At 39.6% G+C, this 23688-nt stretch overlaps 1 protein-coding gene across 1 annotated transcript in view; it reads left to right on the top strand.

The window, feature by feature from the left end:
- METTL15 (methyltransferase 15, mitochondrial 12S rRNA N4-cytidine) overlaps nt 1-23688 on the top strand; it is a 191977-nt gene that overhangs the window by 156505 nt on the left and 11784 nt on the right. The window contains exons 4-5 of the mRNA XM_073347785.1: nt 17379-17570; nt 19686-19864. Coding sequence (XP_073203886.1) covers nt 17379-17570; nt 19686-19864 — 371 coding nt within the window. The remainder of the gene's footprint in view (nt 1-17378; nt 17571-19685; nt 19865-23688) is intronic.

The following is a 23688-nucleotide window of genomic DNA, read 5'->3' as shown; positions in this document are numbered from 1 at the left end:
ATATTTAATTTAATACTATGCTTATTTATGCAAGGAAGGGTTTGCAGGATTACTAATTTAAGACTCAATCTGGACATTATGGCCTAGCCCCAAGCAAGGGGCAGCGTATTGTTGAGCTGCCCCTGGAGCGACCTGAAAGAGGGGTTTATGATTTCCAAAGTCACAATCTCCTCCTCGTGTTCTGAAGAGGGATCATACTGCAACAGGCCTAAAGGTGATGTTGCATTTGTTCCTCAGTGTGCCAGTATAATTTCGCTATCGGACATACTGGGGAAATGGAGTCAAGGCTCTGCTTCTTCCAACCCACCTGCTTAGGGCAGTATGTAGCTGCTCTGCAGAGCCTGCTAACTAAACCTCCACATGCTGGAAGCAGCAGTATGGTGGATGAGCACAAGGGAATAAAGGGGCACTTTACGCCTGTGCACAGAATTGGCTACCATCTGGCCTTAAAATAGTATTTCAGATCTCAAGAAACCAGAACTCCTCTTGGGAGCAGTGTCAAGTTTTTGTATAAAACTTGGTATTTGTATGTCAGATTGTATGTTACTGGAGTGGGAACCTGCCATATATTTCAATAAGATCTTGGATTTAATCCATGACCTGTATGTCACTAAGAGATCATTGTCCATTTGTATATTTTTGTAGACTTGGTGATATTTTATTAATTTACAAGAATAAACTTGATTTGTAAAAATTCATTAAATTCTCAAATATAATTTATTCACACTAACTATTTCCATTCCCTGGGTATATAGTTTCACTAGTTTAGCAGATACAGTACAATCTGAATAACCTTCCTTAAGTGTTTTTTCTTTATCTTAAGGGGAGAAAAATAATTATTGTAAAATAACATTAAAGCTATGATGCAAAGAATTAAAAACCTTTTTTAAAAACCTGTTTGAATCAAAGATGGAATTTCATCTTTAAGTGAATTCCCTGCCTATTGTTGGTATGTCACATGTTATGCTCTTTTTATTTATTTTTTTTTGTACATGTGCAGTAGCATTTTGTCTCTGGGCATATTTAAACTCTGCTCTGTGACAGTATACTGCAAAATTTGATAAATAAAACCTGATTTTTAAAGAAAAAATGTGCGAAGGCCAAAAGTAGAAGACCATACAATATAGTTAAAAGTACTAAGACCAAATTGTGCTCAGTTTACTCACAAAAGTAACTCCACTGACTTCAGGGAGGCAGGATTGGGCGCTGGGGACCTGATTCTCAATTACACTAAAGCCCTTTTCTACTGCTCTAGCAGTGTAACAGGTCCTTAGAGTAGGCATAAATGTAAATTTGCACACACTTTATGGCCCTTTACTCTGTCAGAACAGCCGTACAGGGACATTAGTATAGTTGAGAATCAAATCCACAGTGTATTGTAAAAAAAATTAACACCAGTAGCTTTGCTATATAAGATAGAAGTACATCTTGTGATAATAAACAGCTATCCTATCAAGCTTATGAAACATATAGCAGCCTATGTCAAATTCTGGGGAACCTTTCTCACGTTTCACTACCTCCACATCAATTAACCACCTCACCATGGCTAGCGGTCCACCCTTTCCTCACATCCTATTGCATTTTTTCCTTCCTAAGTAATAATGGTACAGGTCACATTTTTTTATATCTATATGTACATATTTCCATATCTAAATGAAAAATTGTGTGTTGAGCATGTCAGGGTTGAAGTCTGAACTCTTCTAGATGCAGAACAGGTATGACAAGGGCAATTGCAGTTGAAGATTCCCGTGAGGGTGCCTTCACTGTGACCAGCAGGGTGAGAGGTTAGGCTTTTTCGAATGTGCATTCATTTCTTGGTCTTGCTTCTGAGACTTCCAACAATGATGCCAATTCTGGTGATGTAGTTCACAAGCTGTACTCGTCTCCACTTTGGACTAGCAAGTCACCAAACAGTCATCAACAAGTAAGTATTATAGAGCTGGAGCCTGTTTCTATATAAATCATTGAGAAGGATTACATCCTACTCAGTGCCAATCACAACTGGATTTGAACTTAACATCCTAAAGCTGAAAGATTCCATATCCTGTTACCACCCATGAGTCATTCAGTCCCTTGCACTTCCAAGTCACACATTTTAAAAAGAGCAACTGCTGTAAACTGTTAGATGTCCCCAGAAACTGTCTCCTGACATCACAGGAATCCAAAATATTATTCTTGTCCATAGAAGACTTTTTTTCCAAGCATGATATTTTCAGCAGTTTTGATTCCCATAGCATTAATAGCTATTGTCTGATCTGTCTTGGTAGCATCTTAGAGAATGTTTTTTATGTTAGTTGGGTCACCTGTTGGTACAACTTCAGGATCTAAATTTAAATGCATTTAGGTAAGTGGAACAGCCTAAGAATATATAAAAACTCAAGTTGTTAAAGTGGTGTAATGGGTTTAAGTAGTGTTGTCTTATATTTCCACAATTTATAAATATGTACATGTATTGGCAGGAAATGGTTTTCCCATCCCATGACAATCTTTGAAATTTCAAAAATTGTCCTATTCAACGTTGGGATAAAACGGAGACCTTTACAAGTGGTTTTTTTTTACTGAAGAGACAGTGAAAGACTGAGGCCTGGTCTACACTACAGAGTTAGGTCAATGTAAGACTCCCTGCTCCCAGCTGGGCTGCTGCCTGGGCTCCCTGCTCCCAACTGGAATACTGCCCATGCTCCCAGCTCCCCACTGGGAGCCTGGCTGCACCAAGGCTCCCCGCGGGGAACCCAGCAGCTGCATGGACACAGAGCTCCCTGCCTGGAGCCTGGGCAGCTATCAAGCTCCTGGCGAGGATCAGGGAGCCTAGGGGGCAGACAGACTCCCAGTAGGGAGCTGCATGCAGAGCTGAGAGCCTGGGCTCTCAGCCCCACACACCGCCCCTCTTAAGTTGGTGGAAGTATTCCTAATGAGGATGTGCACTACCAACAGAAAGAGGATAGTATGGACATGCCCTGAATGCCCTAACATAGGTCGACTTAAATTTGTAGTGTAGACATGCCCTGAATCACTGACTGCAGAATGGGGGATTAGGACATGCCGCTGGGATGTGGGAGGCCTAGGTTCATTCTCCTACCTTCTGGGTGAGTGCCTTAACCATTAGGCTATTCTGGTGTCTCTTTTGCACTTCTGGCCATAAATTCCATCTTGGACCTGAAAAAGCTTTCCAGTGAAGGTTTCACTGAAACTGGGGAAAAGTGTTGATTTAAATGAATCGGCATTTTCAAGCAAATGTTTAATTGAAAAATTCCTGACGAGCTCTGCACATAATTAACTACTTTGAAGGAGTGGTGTGCAAAGATAGTTCAAGTCTGGGAAATGTTTCACCTCAGATAGTGATAAGAGCTCACTCATATAAATGGAAGTTAAACTGGGGTTTCATTACACGGACGGTTGGGAGGGTTTGGTTTTGTTAAGTTTGTAGGCTGAACTTTTTACCTAATGAGAAAGACAGACATACTTGCCATGATCACTCTTGCTCATGCAGGGAAAGTGTAAGTTACGTGCCCCTTCTTACCCCCTTGTGTTCCGGTGAGGATTCAGCACCTGAGGAGGGCAGCTTTAAAATCTGCCAGACTACCTAGGAGCTCTGAGGGTGGAAACTGCTGAGTGGATTCATGGAATTAGTATACCACTAGCTTCCCATGCCCCTACCCTAGACAGTGTCGCCTACGTTTATAGCAATGCTTTCTCCTGTGGACCCACATGAAAGAGAAGAAGTTGTCATTACTGCTAATGAGTGTTCTAGTCACAGTGGGTTTGCTATCATTCTTCAGTAGGCTCTGCGTTCAGTCTTCCACAGTTGTGTGGATCAAGCCAACTATTTGAGTTTCTGAACACAAAAGCTTGTAGGTTTTGTTGCTTGGATATTATGCTGAAAATAAAAAAAAGTTCTCATTTGCACATTTAACTAAAAATATTCTGTACAATTTCTAGATAATTATGCAAGAAGAAAGTCCAGTTAGCTACTTCATCTTATGTGAACCATACACAGTAGAAATGTGAATACCATAAACTCTGCATGTCAGAAAAGCTTAGCACTAGTAAAATAAATATAGCACAACTAAGAAAAGTTCGAGAGCATTATGAGTGTGAACTATTGCCAAATTCTATTTTGTGATACTGATTTAAACTAAAGGTGTTTTTATGAAAGCAGATAATCTACTTTTTGTATATCTCAAAATTCATCAGAATTTAACATGTATTGGCACATGCCTAAATACATATGAACCTTGATTATCTAAATTCTGATTAACTGAAACTCCATTATCTTAAAGTTGGATAAGTCTTCTGAGTTGACTTGAGTTTGGAAATGTTGACATCCTTACGCTCTCACTCTTTTGCAACACAGCACATGCTCCATCAACTATAATGAGACTTAAGCACATGATTTCCTTCTAAGTATATGCTCTGATGAATTGGGGCCTAAGTGCTTAACCATGCAGATAGTGTATAAACTCATCAGAAGAAAGCATAATCCCACAAAGCAGAATAATTATTTAAAATAAAAGTGATTTTTATTCTAGGATAGTGTGTTCAGACATGGAGCCTTTTGAAAATAACGTATTCCCCTATACCTATCCAGTCAATAGACTTTAGTCACAGTTGGGACTAAGCCCACCGTCCTGGGAGGGCCAACCCACCTTATGAAACCATGATGGAGGCGTAACTTTGGGAACAGCGGAATGGGTTATGTGATATGTGCTACAATGGCCTTTGCGCTTCAGAATTTTTTTTAAAATGTTTGTGTTTTGAAATTAATTGGTAAACATCTGGTATGCAGTTCCTTTCTATCCTGTCCAATTTTAGGGAACCTTGTTTATGTTGTCTGTGCCCTTTTACTGCAATGGCTATGTGAGTACCTATAAAAGAAATCCAACCACATCACCTGGCAGGCAGCTAATTAGTGACAGGTGAGTCTAAATCCAACTCCCTTAAAGGGCCATCCCACTGTATGACACGACCTTAAAGTTGTTTAGTTATTTGGCGGTACATTAGCCTGGATGTATCAGCTCTCCCCAAACTATATTCCAGGCCCATGTCCACATCATTCTTAGTGACAGCATCATTTTTGCCCAGGGAGGTCAGTGAGGGTTCATGACTCAGTCAATACATTACAGCTGCCTTCAGAGGTGGACTGGTTGAGGGTTGACCCAGAGATCTCATGAGTGTCCCACCCCCTCGATAGGGAGGCATTGGGCCATTTTGCTCCTGCGCTTGTCTCTACATTTTAAGTGTTCTTCCAGTGTTAACAATGGGGTTAGTATTAGGGGCAAAGAACATTTTTTATATTATCTAGTGTTTAAGCTGGTGATGGCCCTTTTAACCATTAGAGAGCACCAGCCAAACCTGCTTCCTAGAGCTGGATGGCTATAGCAGGAGGAGGAGGAAGGCTAGTTGTTCTGTCTTACTAACAGAGTGCTGCACCCTACCTACCTCCTTCTTTCCTGACTTGTGTTACCATTTTGCTTTTCCTTCCATACTTCAGGTTGGTCTTCCCAGCTAGAAGGATATAGAAAAGGAATGTGACACACACTGTGCTTGAGTGGAGGTCAGCCTGTTTGATGCCAAAGCTAGGTGAGAATTAGGAATGTGGGAGTGTCCTTTCCAGAGACAGAAAGGAAGAAAGATCGGCGCCAATAAAACTGTACTTCTAGTCCAACTATGCTCAGCCTTACTGTCCGAAGTGTGAAATGCAGTTTCAAACAAAGTAGTAGTTGGTGAAGTAAAAATCCTCCAGGGCTTTGTCAGGCAACTTGATCACCTTCAGCAGTTTTTGAATAAAAAAACTTGTCTAGGGCTTGGAATTTTTTTTCTCAATTGTATCATAGTGCTAGCTGTAAGTCGCAGGCCCCAGATCTGCATTGGATTAACAACGTGAAGGTTATGCAAATATATTCTAAGTATCAGTAGCAGCAGATCTGTCAAAGCAACAATTATGAACAATTTTGAGCAAGCTCTCTCCATGACTAGGGCTCTTTAGAATGTCAAAATTATTGATGTGGAAAAAATATTGTATAAATTTGCTTTGATAGCTAAAGAAAATGTACCAGTAGCAACATTTATTAGCCAATTCCACAGAGAGGATAAGAGAGTTTTACATACTGTATGATCTGTGTGTTTATAACAATCTTACAAAATGTAAATCAAATTGCAATATGAGTCAGATATTAAAACACAATTGAATGTGTAGGTGTACAAAGGAATATTTTGTTTTGACAGTCCATTTTCTGTTACTTGCTAAATCACAAATGCATGTTTCATGAACTCCAGAGCTGTGTTTTATACACAGATTAGTGAGCTGAACAATTTAAAATAAATGAAAACTTTAAAACCTTTAGAAATAGTGCACTAAACTGATACTGTAATTATAAGTAGGGTTTTTTAAATTATCCTAGGTGCAATGTTTATAATTCGTGTTCACACTTTTTTTAGATATCTTGTTAACTGAGTGGAAATTGATAAAATTAACTTGTTTTGTAATAACTCTTTGTGGAAAGATGGCTACTAATGGTTTGGAGTCATGGGTTTGTAATAGGAGCAACCACATAACAAAGCTCTGTTTTAATTTGCTTCTATTAAAACAGTTATTTAATCTGATTTTATGTTATGGACAGAATCTTTACATATTGATCCACACTGCAGACAGCAGTTAATTATTATTGTCTGTACAGTTGGACCAGTGACAGTATGCCAGCACAAAGGAGGAAGGTTCAAGACAGTCAAGGAGACTGAGGGCTTATCTACATTTAAAAGTCTGTAGCTGCACAGGTGCAGCTGTTCTGCTGTAGTGCTTCAGTGAAGACGCTACCTAAGCCAATGGGAGGGCTTCTCCCATTGGCTTAGGTAATCCAGCTCCTTGAGAGGCGATAGTTATGTCAACAGGAAAAGCCCTCCCAATGATATAGCGCTGTCTACTCCAGGAGTTGGGTCAGTATAACTGCATTGCTCAGGGATGTGGATTGAGTGCTCTTTATTCCTCCTCTAAATTCAAGCAGCAGGTGTTCCTTCAAGCATTTGTCTCCTACTGTGTATAGCAAGTAGGGGTTCTGGGAACTTGAGCAAAACTTCAGACTGTGAAAGACCACATTCTCTTGATCATGATAATGTAACTGATCATTCTTGAGCAACCCTGTCCTGATGCTGCATCCTCTTCCCCACTAACATGACCTCACACATCTTCAGAGTTTCCTCTGTGGTTTAATGCTGATAAACCAAGGATGTGATTTATTTTTTTTAGATTATATTGTTTGTACTCTGCGTTTCTTCTGATAATAAAACAGTAGGTATGATGATTGTTGCTCTGTGAATGACCACAGATTCTGCTATTTGTCTACTTATGTACTCTGAAAAAGTGTTGATATATAATTATTGTTTCTTATATGTTTTTGTAATTCATATTCTTTTCATGCATTTCCAGATACATTTACATCTTCTAGATCAGTGGTTTTCAACCTTTTTTTTTAATTTGCGTACCTCTAAAAAATTTTTAATGGAGGTGCGGATTACTTTGGAAATCTTAGATATAGTGTCCGCAGGTTGAAAACCACTGTTGTATGGTAACAACAACCTTTCGTGGACCTCTTAGACATAGTCTTTAGACCCCTGGGGTCTGCGGACTACAGGTTGAACACAACTGTTCTAGATTGAGATCTTACTGTTGTTCTAAACATATTAAAGTCTTACTGACAGTAACAAATGTAAGATTTAGACACTAAAGTTGTTTTTCTGTGTAGAAGTCAATTCTGGCATCTAACATTAGGAGCCTAATCTTGCTCCTATTTAAGTCCAGTTGCAAAATTCCCATTGACTTCAACAGAAGCAGCACTATGCTTTTTAATATGAGGGGTTTTAATAATTCCTTTTTAAACTACTGCCAGAGAAGGAATAAGGAAATATATAAGGATTATCAACTCAAAGTGAAGCTGCTTAGTTGATGAACTAGAGAAAAATACCCATGGATAGGAAAGTGAGTAAGATGTGTAACCCCCTGCCTGATGATGTTGGCAGCAACAAGGACCGGGTTCCATATCTATATATTCCTCTTAAAATTACAGAACAAGTCCGCCTCAAGCTTCCACCCAGAAATCTTGGAAAACTAATTGCCACACCTGGGTCCTCTGAGACTATGCTTCCCCCCTCTAAAGCATTGAATCAGTATATAAGAAAGTTCATTAAGAGGAGAGGGAACACAGCATTAATTTGGGAAAACACTGCAACAGTGACTCAAAATATCCAAACAATAATAAACACCCACCTCCAGTTACCTTGGGTAGTAGTCCTTTGCCTCAGCTTTTAGTGATTTCACTGAATAGTGGGGAATGTCACTTCTGCCTCCCCTGAATTGTCTTGCACTAGAACACTGTACCCACACGATGTCTAAGGCTGAGCCCCCAAGATCGGTTTATCAGTGATTTCAGTTCTCATGGTCGCTGAGAAGAAACAGGGACTATCAATTGAGTCTAGTCAGCTCTGTCTTTAAACACTGGACGGAGACGGTCAAATGGCATCTAGGACCTTTTGAACAGAGTCTTTACCCCTACATCAGACACCTACATCAATCTTTCCTGCCTTTCACTTGGATCTGGCATCACTACCCCATACTTAGCAAGTGAGATTATGTTTAGGGTGACCTCTCAATCAGGGCATGTTAAGTACAGTGCTCTGCTCTTCAGTCATACAATAAGGATAGCAATATTTCATTATCCCTGCATTCAACATTGAAGTGAATTTAACACAAAACAGCCAAAATGGATCACTTTGGCAAAGCAGGTAAGTCTCTGAATCACCTAGGCAAAGTAGGTGTGTCCATGCAAATACATTCTCACGTCCTTGCCCTCAGTTCATCAATAGATGGCAGGAGTAAACTCATTCAGATCACTAGCTTGTGAACAGTCACTTCTTTAAAAGTGATTTTACTGCTGTCAGTATAACCTGTTACAAGAGTTAAAGATGATGCAACTGTTGTTTTAACAAATGGCAAATCAATTGTTATAGACTTCAACAGATCAGTTGGTTGCTTATAAGCAATTACAATATCTGCTACTGATGTTCTTACAACTATCTATAACAGATTACTTGTGTAATATGTTTATAACATATATGAATAATGTATTAACTTTTTACAAATAGTTGAAAATAGAATTTTAATGTTTAGTGTGACCATATTATCTAAAATACCGTTGTGGGGTAATGTTTATTGTGTTGGAGAATAAGTTCACAAAGGCACTTTCATAGTGTGCAATAAAAGTGTCCCCTTGGAAAGTTAGTGAGGAATAACTAGCATGCTGTAACTTCACATGTAAAGAAGCCCTAAATCTCTTTAAAAATAAGTTCAGTAACATAGGAGCATAATTTACTACCCTTTATTCAGCAAAACTTTGCAGAACTTATGAAACTAGCAAATACATTTTCTCAAATTACAATGAGGCTCATAATTTTCTACTTTGAAAATTGCCCAAGTAATTACCATCTGGGATCTGAAGAGTCTATTGATTTTGAGTATACAAAAAATGTTTATCTTCTTGACCTTTAATTTAACCAAAAATAGAGACAAAGTTGATTCAGTACTGACATTTAAAATTTTTTATTGGAAAGAATATGCATGCTGTGGAATAAATATAATGTGTTCAACAGACAATTCCTGCCTTAACTATGCTTTTGATTGACTATTAATTAATTAAATTGACTATTAATTAATTAAATTTTCCTATTTTAAAAAAGATAAACATTTAAAAAATAGTGTGACCAGTATTGGTTTTTTGGTCTGTCTAGGTGTCAGTGTGATCCCCATTATTGTAGCATCTGAGCACAGGCCACATGGTTCATTATATGAAATCTGGATGTTTGGTGTTGCACAGCTGAAATTATGCTAACAGACTGTGATGGGGTGGACTAGGCCAGAGGCCCCCTGCTGGAGGCCTCAGGGTCCTGCCACAGCCTCCCCCAGAGAGGAACGGACGGGAAGTCCTCCAATCAGATGAACTGTGAATAGTCAGGGGCCAGGAGGGCTGTATAAAAAGGAGCAGCAGAGACAGAGTCAGTCAGTTGCTACCTGGAGCTGGAAGAGAGAGGACTGTGTTTCTGGCTGGCTGAAAGAGCAGCAGGACCATGGACAACTCAGTGTGGACAGGGACTAAGGGAGGCCCTAAGAAGGAGGCCCTGGCTGGCTGCATGGACTGAGTAAGGACTGAACTCAGGGAGGGCTGCAGGAAGACAGTCAGCTCCAGGGAGAAAGCCTTGGGGTATGGTCCCATCCCTGAGTTGGGAAGGGTAAAGACTGTATGCCCTGGAAGGGGTTTGTTCTGTTCCACCTATAGACAGTGTGTGTGACTCGTCCAGAGGGCTGAGTCACTGAAAACCTGCCGAAAAAAAACATCGACCAAGGGAGAGGGGGCGCTTTCGAGAGGCAGATGCCACCCCGTTCCACAAACGGAGTGACTGCAGGCACACGCACTCGACCAGAGGGGCGCTCACAAGAGGCAGGTGCTGATCCTGTTACACACACACCCAGAGCATGGGATGGGTATGTGGGGAATTTATACATCTAAATAAATAAATGCTGAGATAACTGAATCTACAAAGTGATTTTGTCTGAGGCGATTTAAAATCTCAGACAGCTGTGTTTGAGGAGGACTTGGCCAAGAGGTTCTATGAGCATCAATCTTTGGGGCTGGGTTAAATGTATCTTGAAGAAGGGCAGCTGTATTCTGTAGGTACTGTTGGGTGGTGTGAGGAAGAAGAGAGGAAGCTCTGTTGTTTGACTGGAGGCTAGGGGAGAATAACTGAGGTGAGAGGAGGAGGCAACATAAGCTGAGAGGCAGACAGGTCAGAGGTAGGAGGAGGTAGAAAAAAGAATATTCTCTAGGCAAGTATACTCATCTTTAGTTCAGACAATGTGAGATGTTCAGTGTTCTAAATGTTAATTTAGGAAGTTGGCATGTTTTTGAATCTAGAGTCTGCCATTCAAATTCTATGAAGAGTCTTATTTAACTTATACTTGGTCTCTTGAACATAATTTATTTGGGAGTATGTGATTATTAAATGTACAGTCCAGTTCATACAGGGTATCATCAAACAATTACAACCATAGTAATGGGGACCACATAAAGAAATCTTTCCTGAACTCCTCTTTTGATCTTCAAACAACCCCCCAACCCCTCCAAGCTCATCATCAGAAGCAAGCTCCCCCACAGACCAGGACACACCAACACAAAGTAGCACCAGACCCTATCAGAACAACAGATGCAATAGCTGTAGACATAGCTTCACTGTGTCAATGAACAACACCCCCACAGCACACCTTTCAAGATTCATGGGCCCTACGCATGCCTATCACAATATGTGGTGTGCCTCTTCCAATGCACTAAATGCCCCAATAACAGCTATGTGAGTGAAACAAAACAACCACTGTGCTCTTCAATGAACTCTCACAGAAAAATAATAAAAGAGAAAAACACCGTATCACCTGTGGGTGAACATTTTTCACAAAGCAATTACTCTATATCTGACCTCACAGTCCTCATCTTCAAAGGAAACCTGCACAACACCTTCAAAAGACCAGCCTGGAAGTTTACATTCATAACTTTTCTAGATACTAAAAATCAGTGTCTGAATAGAGACACTGATTTATGGTTCATTCCAGCAATCTGTAACACACTTAAGTCCCCCCAGCAAACCCTGCCCCCCTCCATTACTGGAGAGGTGTTAATGAACCACTTCTTCTTCCAGTAGTATCCCACTGGGTGCTTCACTGTAGGTATCCCTGCACCGCTGATTGGAGAACTTTGGTAGCAATGTCCGTTGGTCCCACACATGCACTGTCTCTCCTTGTGCTGCGCCACCAGGCTAGCCAGCACACACTGGCTAACCTTCCTCAGTTCCTTCTCAACTGCCCCTGGAGAGCCATTAGCAGTCCATTAAAACTGTTGTCTTAATCCACGAACCTACACTTAGTCTCCTAGTTCTAGCTGTAATTTTTCCACCTTTTCTTTATTTTATCATTAAAAATTAAAAAAAAAAAGATTTTTCATTTTTCCCAACCTTTTCTCCCCAATTGGAGACCCTTTTCCCCCAGTGGGGTATGCCCAGTTCTTCGGGCTTCAAGAGACCATTGGCACCAAGGCCATCTCAGTCTGGCCTCCATAGCTCATGGAAACAAACAGGTACCACTGACAAGCCCTCAGACCCAATAGGCACAGGCACCGAGCCATCGGCACCGAAGGACAGTAGTAAGCGCTTGTCTAAGAAGACACTCCCAGTACGTGAGCCTGCATTGGTACTGCCAGCAATGGCTCACCTGGCACAGGATCAGCTAGTGCAGACAAGGTCCCCAGTCCCCTGGCATTAACACCAGGACGATTGGTAAAGGCAGAACTTTGCCATTCAAGAGACCCCTGCATTCCTGATGCATTAGAGTCCCCTCCTCTCGGCCCTGAGCCTCTACCAAGCATGGGAAGTATCCCTGCTGCCTTGCCATGCCCCTCTGCTCTCTAGTGAGGGTTCAGACAGCGAACCTTAAGAGCTAGTGTCCCAGTACTCCTCCCAAGCTCCATATGGTGCTCACTACCAACAGACGCCAAGGATATACCCACAGGTGGCTCCACCACCACCATCCTGGTACGGCCATCCACAGGCGCCATCACCACTGCAATTGTCATATTGGGACCTTTGGATGGCATACCACCATTTCTTGAGATCCAAGCCTCGTCCAAGAACTCTTGAGGTACACTCCTTTGGCCACACCATCCAGGGCTTCAAAATTACCTCAAGTCTTAGAGGAACAGGAAGCCAGTACTGAGGAGAAAGTGACTTCAAGCGCCATATCCTCCTCCTCCTCCAAATGAAACCATCATGCTTTCTCCACCATCTTTAGCAGACTATTTTCATCTCTTTCAGGGACTGGTAAAGAGGGTGGCAGACACTCTCCAGATTCCATTGGAGGAAGTCAAGGATATCCACCATCAACTTCTTTTGATATCCTCCATTTTTTGGTCTCCTCAAAGATCTCCCTCCTGATTAATGAGGCTATTTAGACTTGGCAAACACTGTGTGACAAACCCTGGCGTCAGTGGCCCCAACCTGCAAGCGAGCGGACAAAAATACTCTGTCCCCACCAAGCATTTTGAATTTCTATTCTTCCCCGCGCACCAATTCCATGGTTTTGGACACTGTCAACTCTTGCAGCTGATAACACCAGTCCAGGGCTTCTTCCTACAACACGGGATTGGAAGCACCTTGATCTGTTCGGTAGGAAAGTATACTCCTCAGCCACTCTACAGTTGTATTGCCAACTGTCAGGCCCTCGTGACAAAATAAGTTTACATAAATTACTCGAAAGCAAATGACTTTATTGAAAATATGCCAGAAGCACATTGTGACTCACTCAAGGCCATTATACAGGAGTATAATAGTGTTGTAGTGTCTTTGCCAGTTAGTGGCAAAGACACTACAATCTGCCCTTGACGCAGCTGACGCAGCAGCTAGCTCCAGCTCCACTGTTGTGGTGATGCAACGAGCATCATGGCTTCATTTGTCAGGATTCCCAAAATAGATGCAGTCCACAGCTGAGAACCTTCTCTTTGAAGCACAAAGCTCTTCACTGAGAAGACTGACTCCTCCCTTCACACCCTGAAGGACTTCAGGGCTACCTCCAGACATTGAGCCGTTGATCACTACCCATTAAGCCCCACAATCTAGCCAGCTTTCTATCCACCTTATAGTCCATTCATCCAATCCATACGTTTTTTAACTTGCTGTCAAGAATACTGTGGGAGACCATATCAAAAGCTTTGCTAAAGTCAAGATATATCACGTCCACTGCTTTCCCCATATGCACAGAGCCAGTTATCTCATCTTAGAAGGCAATCAAGTTGGTCAGGCATGACTTGCCCTTGGTGAATCCATGTTGACTGTTCCTGGTCATCTTCCTCTCCTCCAAGTGCTTCAAAATGATTTCCTTGAGGACCTGCTCCATGATTTTTCCAGGGACTGAGGTGAGGCTGACCAGTCTGTAGTTTCTGGGTTCTTCTTCCCTTTTTTAAAGATGGGCACTATATTTGCCTTTTTCCAATCATCCAGGACCTCCCCCGATCAGTTGATTCACCTTCCAATCTTCTACCCCAAGCCTCATCGAGACAACAGTGAGGATATATTACTTACCCTGGATTTCAGGAGAGCCCTGGCCTTCTACCTGGAAAGGGCGGAGGCCTTCAGGAAGTCCCCTAGGCTTTTCCTCTCCACATCATTAGAAATTCTTTAAAGCCATTGTGTTTAGGTAACAGTCTTTCAAGACTGTTAAAACAAATAAGATTGGCAAACAAAGAAGCTTTTAAAAGATCAGATGTTTGGAATATGAGTAAAATAGCCTGAGTAAGCAGCATCAGGATAATTGTAGAGAAGTGGAATGTTGTTTTCACAGTTACAGGGCAAATTGCACTTAACACCCTTTTAATTCCTCTTGATTTGCACCCCTTAGGTGACAGCACTGGTTTCCTACACCTTACTCTGTGTGGTACCAGATGGTCCAGCCACTATGGGACTCAGTCACTGGGCCACAGCCTCTTAATGTAGCAGGCCCATCTGTGGTTGGGACCTGCAAACCTTTTTCTTTCAGGGACCTGTGACTAGTGAGTTGATTAAAGCAACTCAAAAATGGTGTCTTCAGAGCAAAGCATTATTTATTAGGGCTGTCGATTAATCGCAGTTAACTCACACAATTAACTCAAAAAAATCGCAATTAAAAAAATTAATCACGATTAATCCGAGTTTTAATCGCATTGTTAAACAATAGAATACCAACTGAAATTTATTAAATATTTTGGATGTTTTTCTACATTTTCAAATATATTGATTTCAGTTACAACACAGAATACAAAGTATACACTGCTCACTTTATATGAGTATTTTATTGCAAATATTTGCACTGTAAAATTATAAACAAAAGAAACAGTATTTTTCAATTCATCTCATACAATTATTACACTTTCATGACAAGGAGATTGCAGTACATCTCACACATGTAGAATTTTTTTGTTACATAACTGCACTCATAAACAAACAGTACAAAACTTTAGAGCCTAAAAGTCCACTCAGTCCTACTTCTCTTTCAACCAACAGCTAAAACAAACAACTTTATCTCCCATAAATGTAAACAGTGCTTCCTGCTTCTTATTTAGAATGTCACCTGAAAGTGAGAACAGGCATTCTCATGGGACTTTTGTAGCTGGCATTGCAAGGTATTTACATGCCAGATATGCTAAACATTCATATGCCCCTTCATGCTTCAGCCACCATTCCAGAGGACATGCTTCCATGCTGATGACACTCGTTAAAAAAAATGTATTAAATTAAATAATTAAATTGTCCTTGGGGGAGAATTGTATGTGTCCGGCTCTATTTTACCCACATTCTGCCATATAGTTCATGTTATAGTAGTCTCGGATGATGACTCAGCGCATGTTGTTCTTTTTTAAGAACACTTTCACTGCAGATTTGACAAAATGCAAAGAAGGTACCAATGTGAGATTTCTAAAGATAGCTACAGCACTCAACCCAAGATTTAAAAATCTGAATCTGAAGTGCCTTCCAAAATCTGAGAGGGATGAGGTATGGAGCATGCTTTCAGAAGTCTTAAAAGAGCAACACTCTGATGCAGAAACTACAGAACCCGAACCACCAAAAAAGAAAATCAACCTTCTGCTGGCTGAACAAGAAATAGTACTGAGTGAACTTGTAGGCTCTAAAGTTTTACATTGTTTTATTTTTGAATGCAATTATTTTTTTAACATAATTCTACATTTATAAGTTTACCTTTCATGATAAAGAGATTACAGTACTTGTTTGACGTGAATTGAAAAATACTATTTCTTTTTTTTTACAGTGCAAATATTTGTAATCAAAAATAAATAGAAAGTGAGCACAGTACACTTTGTATTCTGTTACGATTGCAATCAATATATTTGAAAATGTAGAAAACATCCAAAATATTTAAATAAATGGTATTCTATTATTGTGTAACAGTGCAATTAATTGCATGATTAATTACAATTAATTATTTTAATCGCTTGACAGCCCTATTATTTATTCCTTCCTCCCAAGGTACAAAGCACATACAGCAAGAGGTAAAACAATAAAAAGTCTGTACACCTGCATCGTACTTATCCTTAATCTTTGCTTGACAGCTTTTGCAGTTTTTCTCAGCATAGCTACCCCCATCTCTGGCTGGGATAAACAGACTGTCCTGTTCACAGCAGGCTCTCCGTCTGTGTGTATTCCCCTGGCCAGCCTGTCAGTTTTCTCTGACATTCTCTGAGTAACCTCTGGCCACTCACTCAACTTCCACTCTTTTCTAGACCCTGAGTATTCTAATATTTTACCATTCCCTTTGATCTCTGTCATCTCAGCCCTAGCGAAACAGCTATGTCACCACAGTTGGGGTGGAGGAGTCTTTTCTTGGCTATAAACCTAGCTATTATGTTTGAGTGTTTGTTGGGATGAAACTTGGACATTGTTTTACCTTTCCTGCTTGTTCCTCTAACAACCACTTTTGATGTAACTCCATAGGAAGTAACCCATCATAAACTCACACACAGAGGCATGCACCATATTCATAACAGATAATATAGATATTCCCACTTTGTCACATTTCTGATTGGTTTTTTGATTATATTAACATGCTAGTTGGAAAGGGTGCTGGGGGAAAATGATACATTTCTCAGAGTTGTCTTAAATGTAAGTTAAAATATTGAATCTCTGAGTAAGTATATCGAATGAATCACCACTCTTTTCAAGGCTATGAAATCCTATTCCTATTCTACAGAACTTCAGTATACACATTTAATGATGTATTGTACAGTTTTATATTAAGGGTGCTTGTGTGTAGGCAAATAACCTTCATGTAATATTTGTTTATTCCATTTTTCTAGTAGTAAGGAACTGTGATCATAATTTTTCTTGTGATGGAATTTTTTAAATGATTTTTTTTTATGTTCTTGTTTCTCATTTTTCTTTGTTTGGATGAATAAAAGTAGTGGGCCCTTTTCACTTATACTAGCTGAAAACTGGAGTAACTCTGTTGCAGTTAGCAGAGTTGCATTAATGTAAATTTGGTCTCAGAGGAAAACTAGACCCAAGATAAAACTTTGAGAAGTGCCTGAGTCCTGTTTTCAAAGTGACTTATGTGTCTAAGTGTCATTGAGACTTTGGCTCCTAAATTCCTGAGTCTGTTTTGAAAATGGGACTGAGAAGCCTAAGTCACTTACATGCTTCTGCAAATTTTACTCCTATTTTTTTTGTTTGTTTCCTACTTTAAAATGGAAGAAATATTGCACTATTAGCGTTCAGAGTGACACTTCTTATCTGTGATTCTCTTACAGGAAACAGATTCAGGCTCTTCTAGGGCAGTTTAGCCAAACAGAAACCTTGTTAATCTCAGCTGGAGTGGAGCCAGGAATGCTAGATGGAGTTCTTTTGGATGCTGGGTGTTCCTCTATGCAGCTTGATACTCCTGAAAGAGGTTTTTCCCTGCGAAAGGATGGCCCTTTGGATATGAGGATGGATAGTGGCAGGTATGTATTGATCAAACATTTCTTCTCACAACAAGAAATCAATTTCTCAACAACACTCTGAATTTAATTTCCTTTTTAGGTTGCAGAATTCCCATCACACGCCCACATCTAACTCTGCACATACATAATAAATCAGCTTTGTTCTTTTGCCATAGAGGCTCATCTAGTTCTCAGGATTTAGGGCCAGATTCCAATCTCGCTTATTCCAGCATAAAGTGAAGGTACTTCTGGGTTTCAGTGTTGGAAAGTCAGAATTTGACTGTAAGGTTTTCCATATTTAAGGTTAAAAGCAATGATTAATGACAATAATTAAAACAACCATCTTTAATTTTGTTAAGCAGACCATGATGTAGGATATAAATGAAATTGTAACTGAGAGGGTAGTTTAAGTATAAGTGAAGTTCTAACAGATTTCTTTTATCCTTTGTAGCTACTCTGAAGATGGGCATGTGCTAACCTCTACAAAGAAACGGCAGTGAGCCTATCAATTAAATGTCAATGGCAACACTGTTTTCAAGGCATTAAATATTCTACCACTACTTGCATGCTTACTGTAAGCAATTCATTAATGTCATCCTATGTTTCATAGCAAGCATATCAGAATGACTTACTTTATACTCAAATTAGCAATTAGTTTAAAAAAAATGCCTTTATATTTAATTGATTAGAGTCACTGCTGAGTATAATCTGGAAGGTGGAATGCAATTCTAATAATAAATAGTAATGTTTTCTATGTATATAGCACCTGTCACCTCAAAGGGACCCAGTGCCTTTCATGGGGAATATACCTTATTACAGAAAACACCAAAAATGCAGTCACCTCTGTTGTATGGATGATGGTAATTAACTGAGACATAGCATGCTGCACACCTATAAGGGAATGGGAAATTCTGGCCAAAAATTGTGGGACAAACCTGTATTCTTAGAATATGAGCCATGGTATTATTAATTCCATACGGCTAAATTCAGTGCCTTGCATAATGACAGGTTTCAGAGTAGCCGCCGTGTTAGTCTGTATTCGCGACTGCTACTCTGAAACCTGGTATTATTAATGTTCACACACAGCCAATGGTACCTCAGTTTTTAAGAAACTGTCTCAAAGACTGACACAGTAAACTGCATGATACACAATTTAGTCAACTCTAGTATGAACAGCTGAGATCTTGCTGGGGTTCAAGCCTGTGGTTTCAAGGAATGTAAACCTGAGGTTTTTGCCACTAAAATATCCCTGCTGGCATATGAACTTGCATGATAAAAATAAAGAATGACTGGGATAAAACAGGCATATACTGTATGGTTGAGGATAAATATAGAGGGCAAATAGTATCTTAAGTTTGGTTATTTTCTGTAAGATATTGTAGGGAAATAATAAAATACTGAAAAATATTCTGCCTGTCAGTCCCTTTGTAGAAGAGTCAAGTCTGTGAAATAGTTGAACACCAATGCAGTGTATATAAAAGACCTTGAACGATTTCAATAAAGAAAGTTGTTCAGATGAAAGAAATATTGATGACTATGGGATATTTTGTTTGCCTTTTGGTAGATAGTTACAAATATCCTTTTCTTTCAAAATACTTTTGAATTTAAATTGTGATACCTTTAAGTGACAGTTCAGGAAATTATCTTCATAAGGGATCATTTTTCATAGCACTGCATATAAGGGGAAAGATCCTTGAGATTAGTTCCTCTATATTCTGAGTGAAAACAGAACAAATAATGCAAGATGACTAAAATTAACACATAAGAAATGAGTTCATATTTTGAAGATATCTAAATAAAGGCAATCTTACAGTCTTTTAATTTTAGAAAAATACTTGAACTACAGTTAATCTTTGTCCACTCATTAATGTTAAAAGTTTATGGTAGTACTTGAACTTTCAGCTATTCTTTATTGCTAATTAATGTTAAGAAAGATACTCCATCTGAAGTAATAAGACGGGATTTAAAAGGTAGAAGCTATTTCCGTTTTCACAGGATTGCTTTCTCTTATTTTAAAACCTGAAAGGCACTTGCATGCAATGTGTGTGTTTGACTTTATGTCTCAATGCTATGAAGCTTCACCTCTTGTCAATGAAAACTGACGTCAGTGAACTAATTGGCTCTTCTTGTGCGTAGGTATCCTGACATGCCCACTGCTGCTGATGTTGTGAATGCTTTAGATCAACAGGCGCTTGCGTCCATCCTGAGAACATACGGGGAGGAGAGGCACGCCAAGAAAATAGCTTCAGCAGTCGTTCAGGCACGCAGCATCTACCCCATCACCAGAACTCAGCAGCTTGCCAGCATTGTTGCAGGTACCCTCATTAATTCTGAACAGTGTCTGAGAGAGAAAAAATATTAATCCCCAAAGTCCCAGAGGGATCTATTTGTTCTTGAAATCATGCAGGATCTAATCCTGTCTATCCTTCTCTGATGTCAGCTTTTTTGTGTTGTTTTGTTTTGTGAGCTTCCTTTTTTTTATACTGTGGCTTGCTGATTAGTTTAATAATAGATTTTACATGAAGTGATTTATCATTTTTGCCCACCAAGGTGAAACACTGAATGACAACCATAGAGGGAATTCTTTATCACTACTATTGATAAGCCCTCAATTATCAGATCTACTTTATATTTTTGGGGGTGGGGGTGGTAGTACCATGACATTGCCTAACAACTGAAATAAAATAGATTAGCTCATATCTTTCTTCTAAACAGCCAGCTAATGAAGAGTAAAATGATGCATAGGTTATTTCACTTTGTGAATGTTAACTAGATCAGCCTGAAGGGCTTAATGAAACACTTCATCTTAGTTGCTGTTCACCATAAACCTCCTGAACTAAACGTAGCTAGGAGGTGCTTTGTTGCAGGCAGGAATTGTTTCATAGCTGTGCCCTATGATGAAAGTTTTCCAAGCCAAAATACAATTTCTGTAGCTGCTTAAGACAATTCCATTGGAGAATCCCTAGTCTTGTCAGAAATACATCTAGAGAAATGAAACTCTCGTATCTGTATCTAGGGAAACTGTCTTCTAATGTAATGTATTATGGTTTATGGTCGCTGTTGGCTTATTAATAATGGAGAAGTTCTTAAGTAATCTTAGAACTCTCAAATGAAAGGTTTAACACCATTTTAATAATAAAGGCTGTTTAGGCAAGTTATATGGTGAAATCAGATATACCTGAACTTTAGCCATAAAAGACGGGAAATGATTAAAGCTCTGGAAGAAGTATGAAGACACTATTGCTGTAGAAAGATCACAGTATAAGCATAGTATATGAAAAAAATGTAATGACAAAGAGGTAGATCAGTTGATCAATATACAATATATAAACCTTAAATAAAACCTGACAATTCTGTATTTAAAAAGTAGCCATTTCCATCTACATTTAGTGGCAGTGATTTAATTTGCTTGTCAGACACATGCTTCTTTCTAGAGCTGTTAATTAAAACAGTATGTCATTGTTTATGTACTTAAAGCAGCTACACTGATGCCATGTTAAATTTTTAATAAGCTATATATCTTAAAAATACTATACAAATTAATATTGCAGCTGTTATGAACTAAATAAAAGTGTCAGCACATTAGATTACCAGTTCCAGGTAAAAGACAATGGTCAAATTTGCAGCAGTGTTGTATCAGTTACCTATGAATCATAGCCGTAACTGTCACTTCTTCTGTCATTTTAAACCCCTTGCTGTATATTATGTAGTTTTGACAGGTATATCAATATGATAACATGTATGCCAAATAAATTTATCAAATGACATTTTATATCAGGATTTTTCCTTTTAGTAAGTACAGTGTCTGTCTACCAACATGTACAAAACACGTATACTTACCAAACATCTCTCTATATAGAATAGGCAACTAATTAAAACTGGTTTAGCCCATTCTTTCAGTCTATGCTTAGGGAGAACTCCCTGGATTTCAGTGTGAATCCGCACAGAGTAAGGAGTTCAGGAGTGGCTCTTATTAAGCTTTTGTTAATTGTTTATACCTTAAGGTATAATGAACAGTATTACATATACGGTATATTGTGTAACAGTATAAGGAATAACGAACAATAGCAGAACTATTTTTTCAGTATTGTGTACATTGTCACTAATAATACACCCATCTTTGTGGTTTTTTAAAGTAATCCATAGTAAATTATTACAATAAGTAATATTTAACATAGCATAAGTGTATGTACAATAATTCAATTATTTTTTATTCCATTTGTAAGCATGATGAAACATACACTATATATCTTAATAGCTATTAGTTTCTCTTTTTTTAATTAAAAAACATTTAATTGAAAAGAAACTGCAAAGTAAGATTTCAACGGATATAAAATATGAACATTTGAGATATGGAGAGAGGGGAAGATCGAGGAGAAATTTCCTTGGCATGCATGCCTATTGGGGTGCTGATGATAAGTCAGTATTCTCCAAGGCGATGGGCATCATGATTGCATGTCTCAGGGAGAGGGGGAAGAGATTCATATTTTATCTGGTCAATTTCCTGATTTAGTCTGCCATCAGGAAGGGAGCCATGTTATCAATACAAGAAGTTCTTCAGGTCCTCTAAGACCATACTTTGTGATCAGATGGGAAAAGAGTTCTCTATCCCACATCCAGGATCTGATTCATCAAGGGACTTGGCCTCACCCACTTCCTCAGGGCAGAGCAGACAAGGTCAAGGACTAGATCTCGAACCTTTCAGGGAATCCTACTACCTAATTCTAGGAGCTTCCATTGCTTATAGTTCTGATGGTCTCCTGCATGGCCACAGTGGGCCTTACCACACATGAGACCTCTAGGAGCCTTCCTCCTATTGATGTAGAATCTCCAGGAGAACTCCCTCACTTTTCCATTCACTCTCCCTGCTCTCATCCTTGTTGTGGGGGTGTCAACATACAAAAACCCTTACCACAAAGAATCCCCTCACAGCGACTCCTGCAATGCAGATCACCGTGGATGCTTTGCTATCAAGTTGAGGAGCACATATGGTACACAAACATCACTGAGTAAATGGTCCAAATGAGAGAGAAAACAGAACATCAGAGGGTTAGAACTAGCAGCAATTGGCAATACTGTAGTTTAATTCTTCACCTGACATCCAAATCTGTCCTACAAAATGACCGCCATGCAGTGGTTGGCAGGAAACCAGAGCCCGAGGGTCAGGGAACATACTCACAGAATCCTTCTCTAGACAGAACAGAAGAAACTCTAAGTATCTAAGATTTATGTCCAGGGTAAATGAATATACAATTCAATGGGTTAAGCCATCTAATCTTCTGTCTAGAAGGGACAGAAGCCCAGGGAGAGGTAATTAAGCAGATAATTAAAAACTTGATGTTCAGGATTTTGGGGGCTGCACCTCCAAAAGCAAGAAGAAACCAATCGCTTTTTGCAAAGCACTGGAACAAGAAAATATGCGACATTGCTTGAATGAGAGAGAATCTATCTGGAAAATGGATGTACATCCTCCCATCTTTTTCTCAGCTGGTTTGAGTGGCCAAGAAAAATCAGGACGAACAATGCTATTGTAGTCCTTGTAACTACCTATTAGTTTTATAGGCCCTACCCAGATTAGCTAGTCTCCCAAAACTTTTTATATCAGTGGTGGGCAAAACGCAGCCACTGGGAGCTGCAGGTGGCCTTGGAAATGTAAACAAACTGTCTAGCAGCCCACCAGCAGATTACCCTGATGGGCCGCTGGCAGGCCACAGGTTGCCCACCACTGTTCCGTATTAATTCACCATATTTTACCAGATCCCGGATAAGCCTGAGTTAATAGCCAGAAATTTAAAACCTAGGATTTGTATTCACCACAGGCTGATGGATATTTTGTTCCAAACCAGGAAGATATTTACCTCTAACCTTTAATACAAGACCTAGGAAGGGCATGTGGGGTTGTGCCCATGAATGCAGTTCCACAAAAGTAAATGTGAAACATTTGCTTCAACTTTCTGCTGGGAGGCTACCAGAAAGAACTGTGCTGTGATTGTTTAAATGGGCAGGTCACAATACCAGAGGCTCTGCAGTTTTTGCAGGAAAAAGGGAGACTGGCAGGTTTTGACCCTTCTAGAGTCAATAAAGCTATTGATGATGTCTAACCATCTCAAACATCTGGTATCGATAGGTAATCTTACTC

The sequence above is a fragment of the Lepidochelys kempii genome, chromosome 6 (genome assembly GCF_965140265.1).
Source record: "Lepidochelys kempii isolate rLepKem1 chromosome 6, rLepKem1.hap2, whole genome shotgun sequence".
Lineage (NCBI taxonomy): Eukaryota > Metazoa > Chordata > Testudines > Cheloniidae > Lepidochelys > Lepidochelys kempii.
The sequence above is the reverse complement of the archived record's forward strand: the minus strand, read 5'-3'. Positions and strand labels throughout refer to the sequence as shown.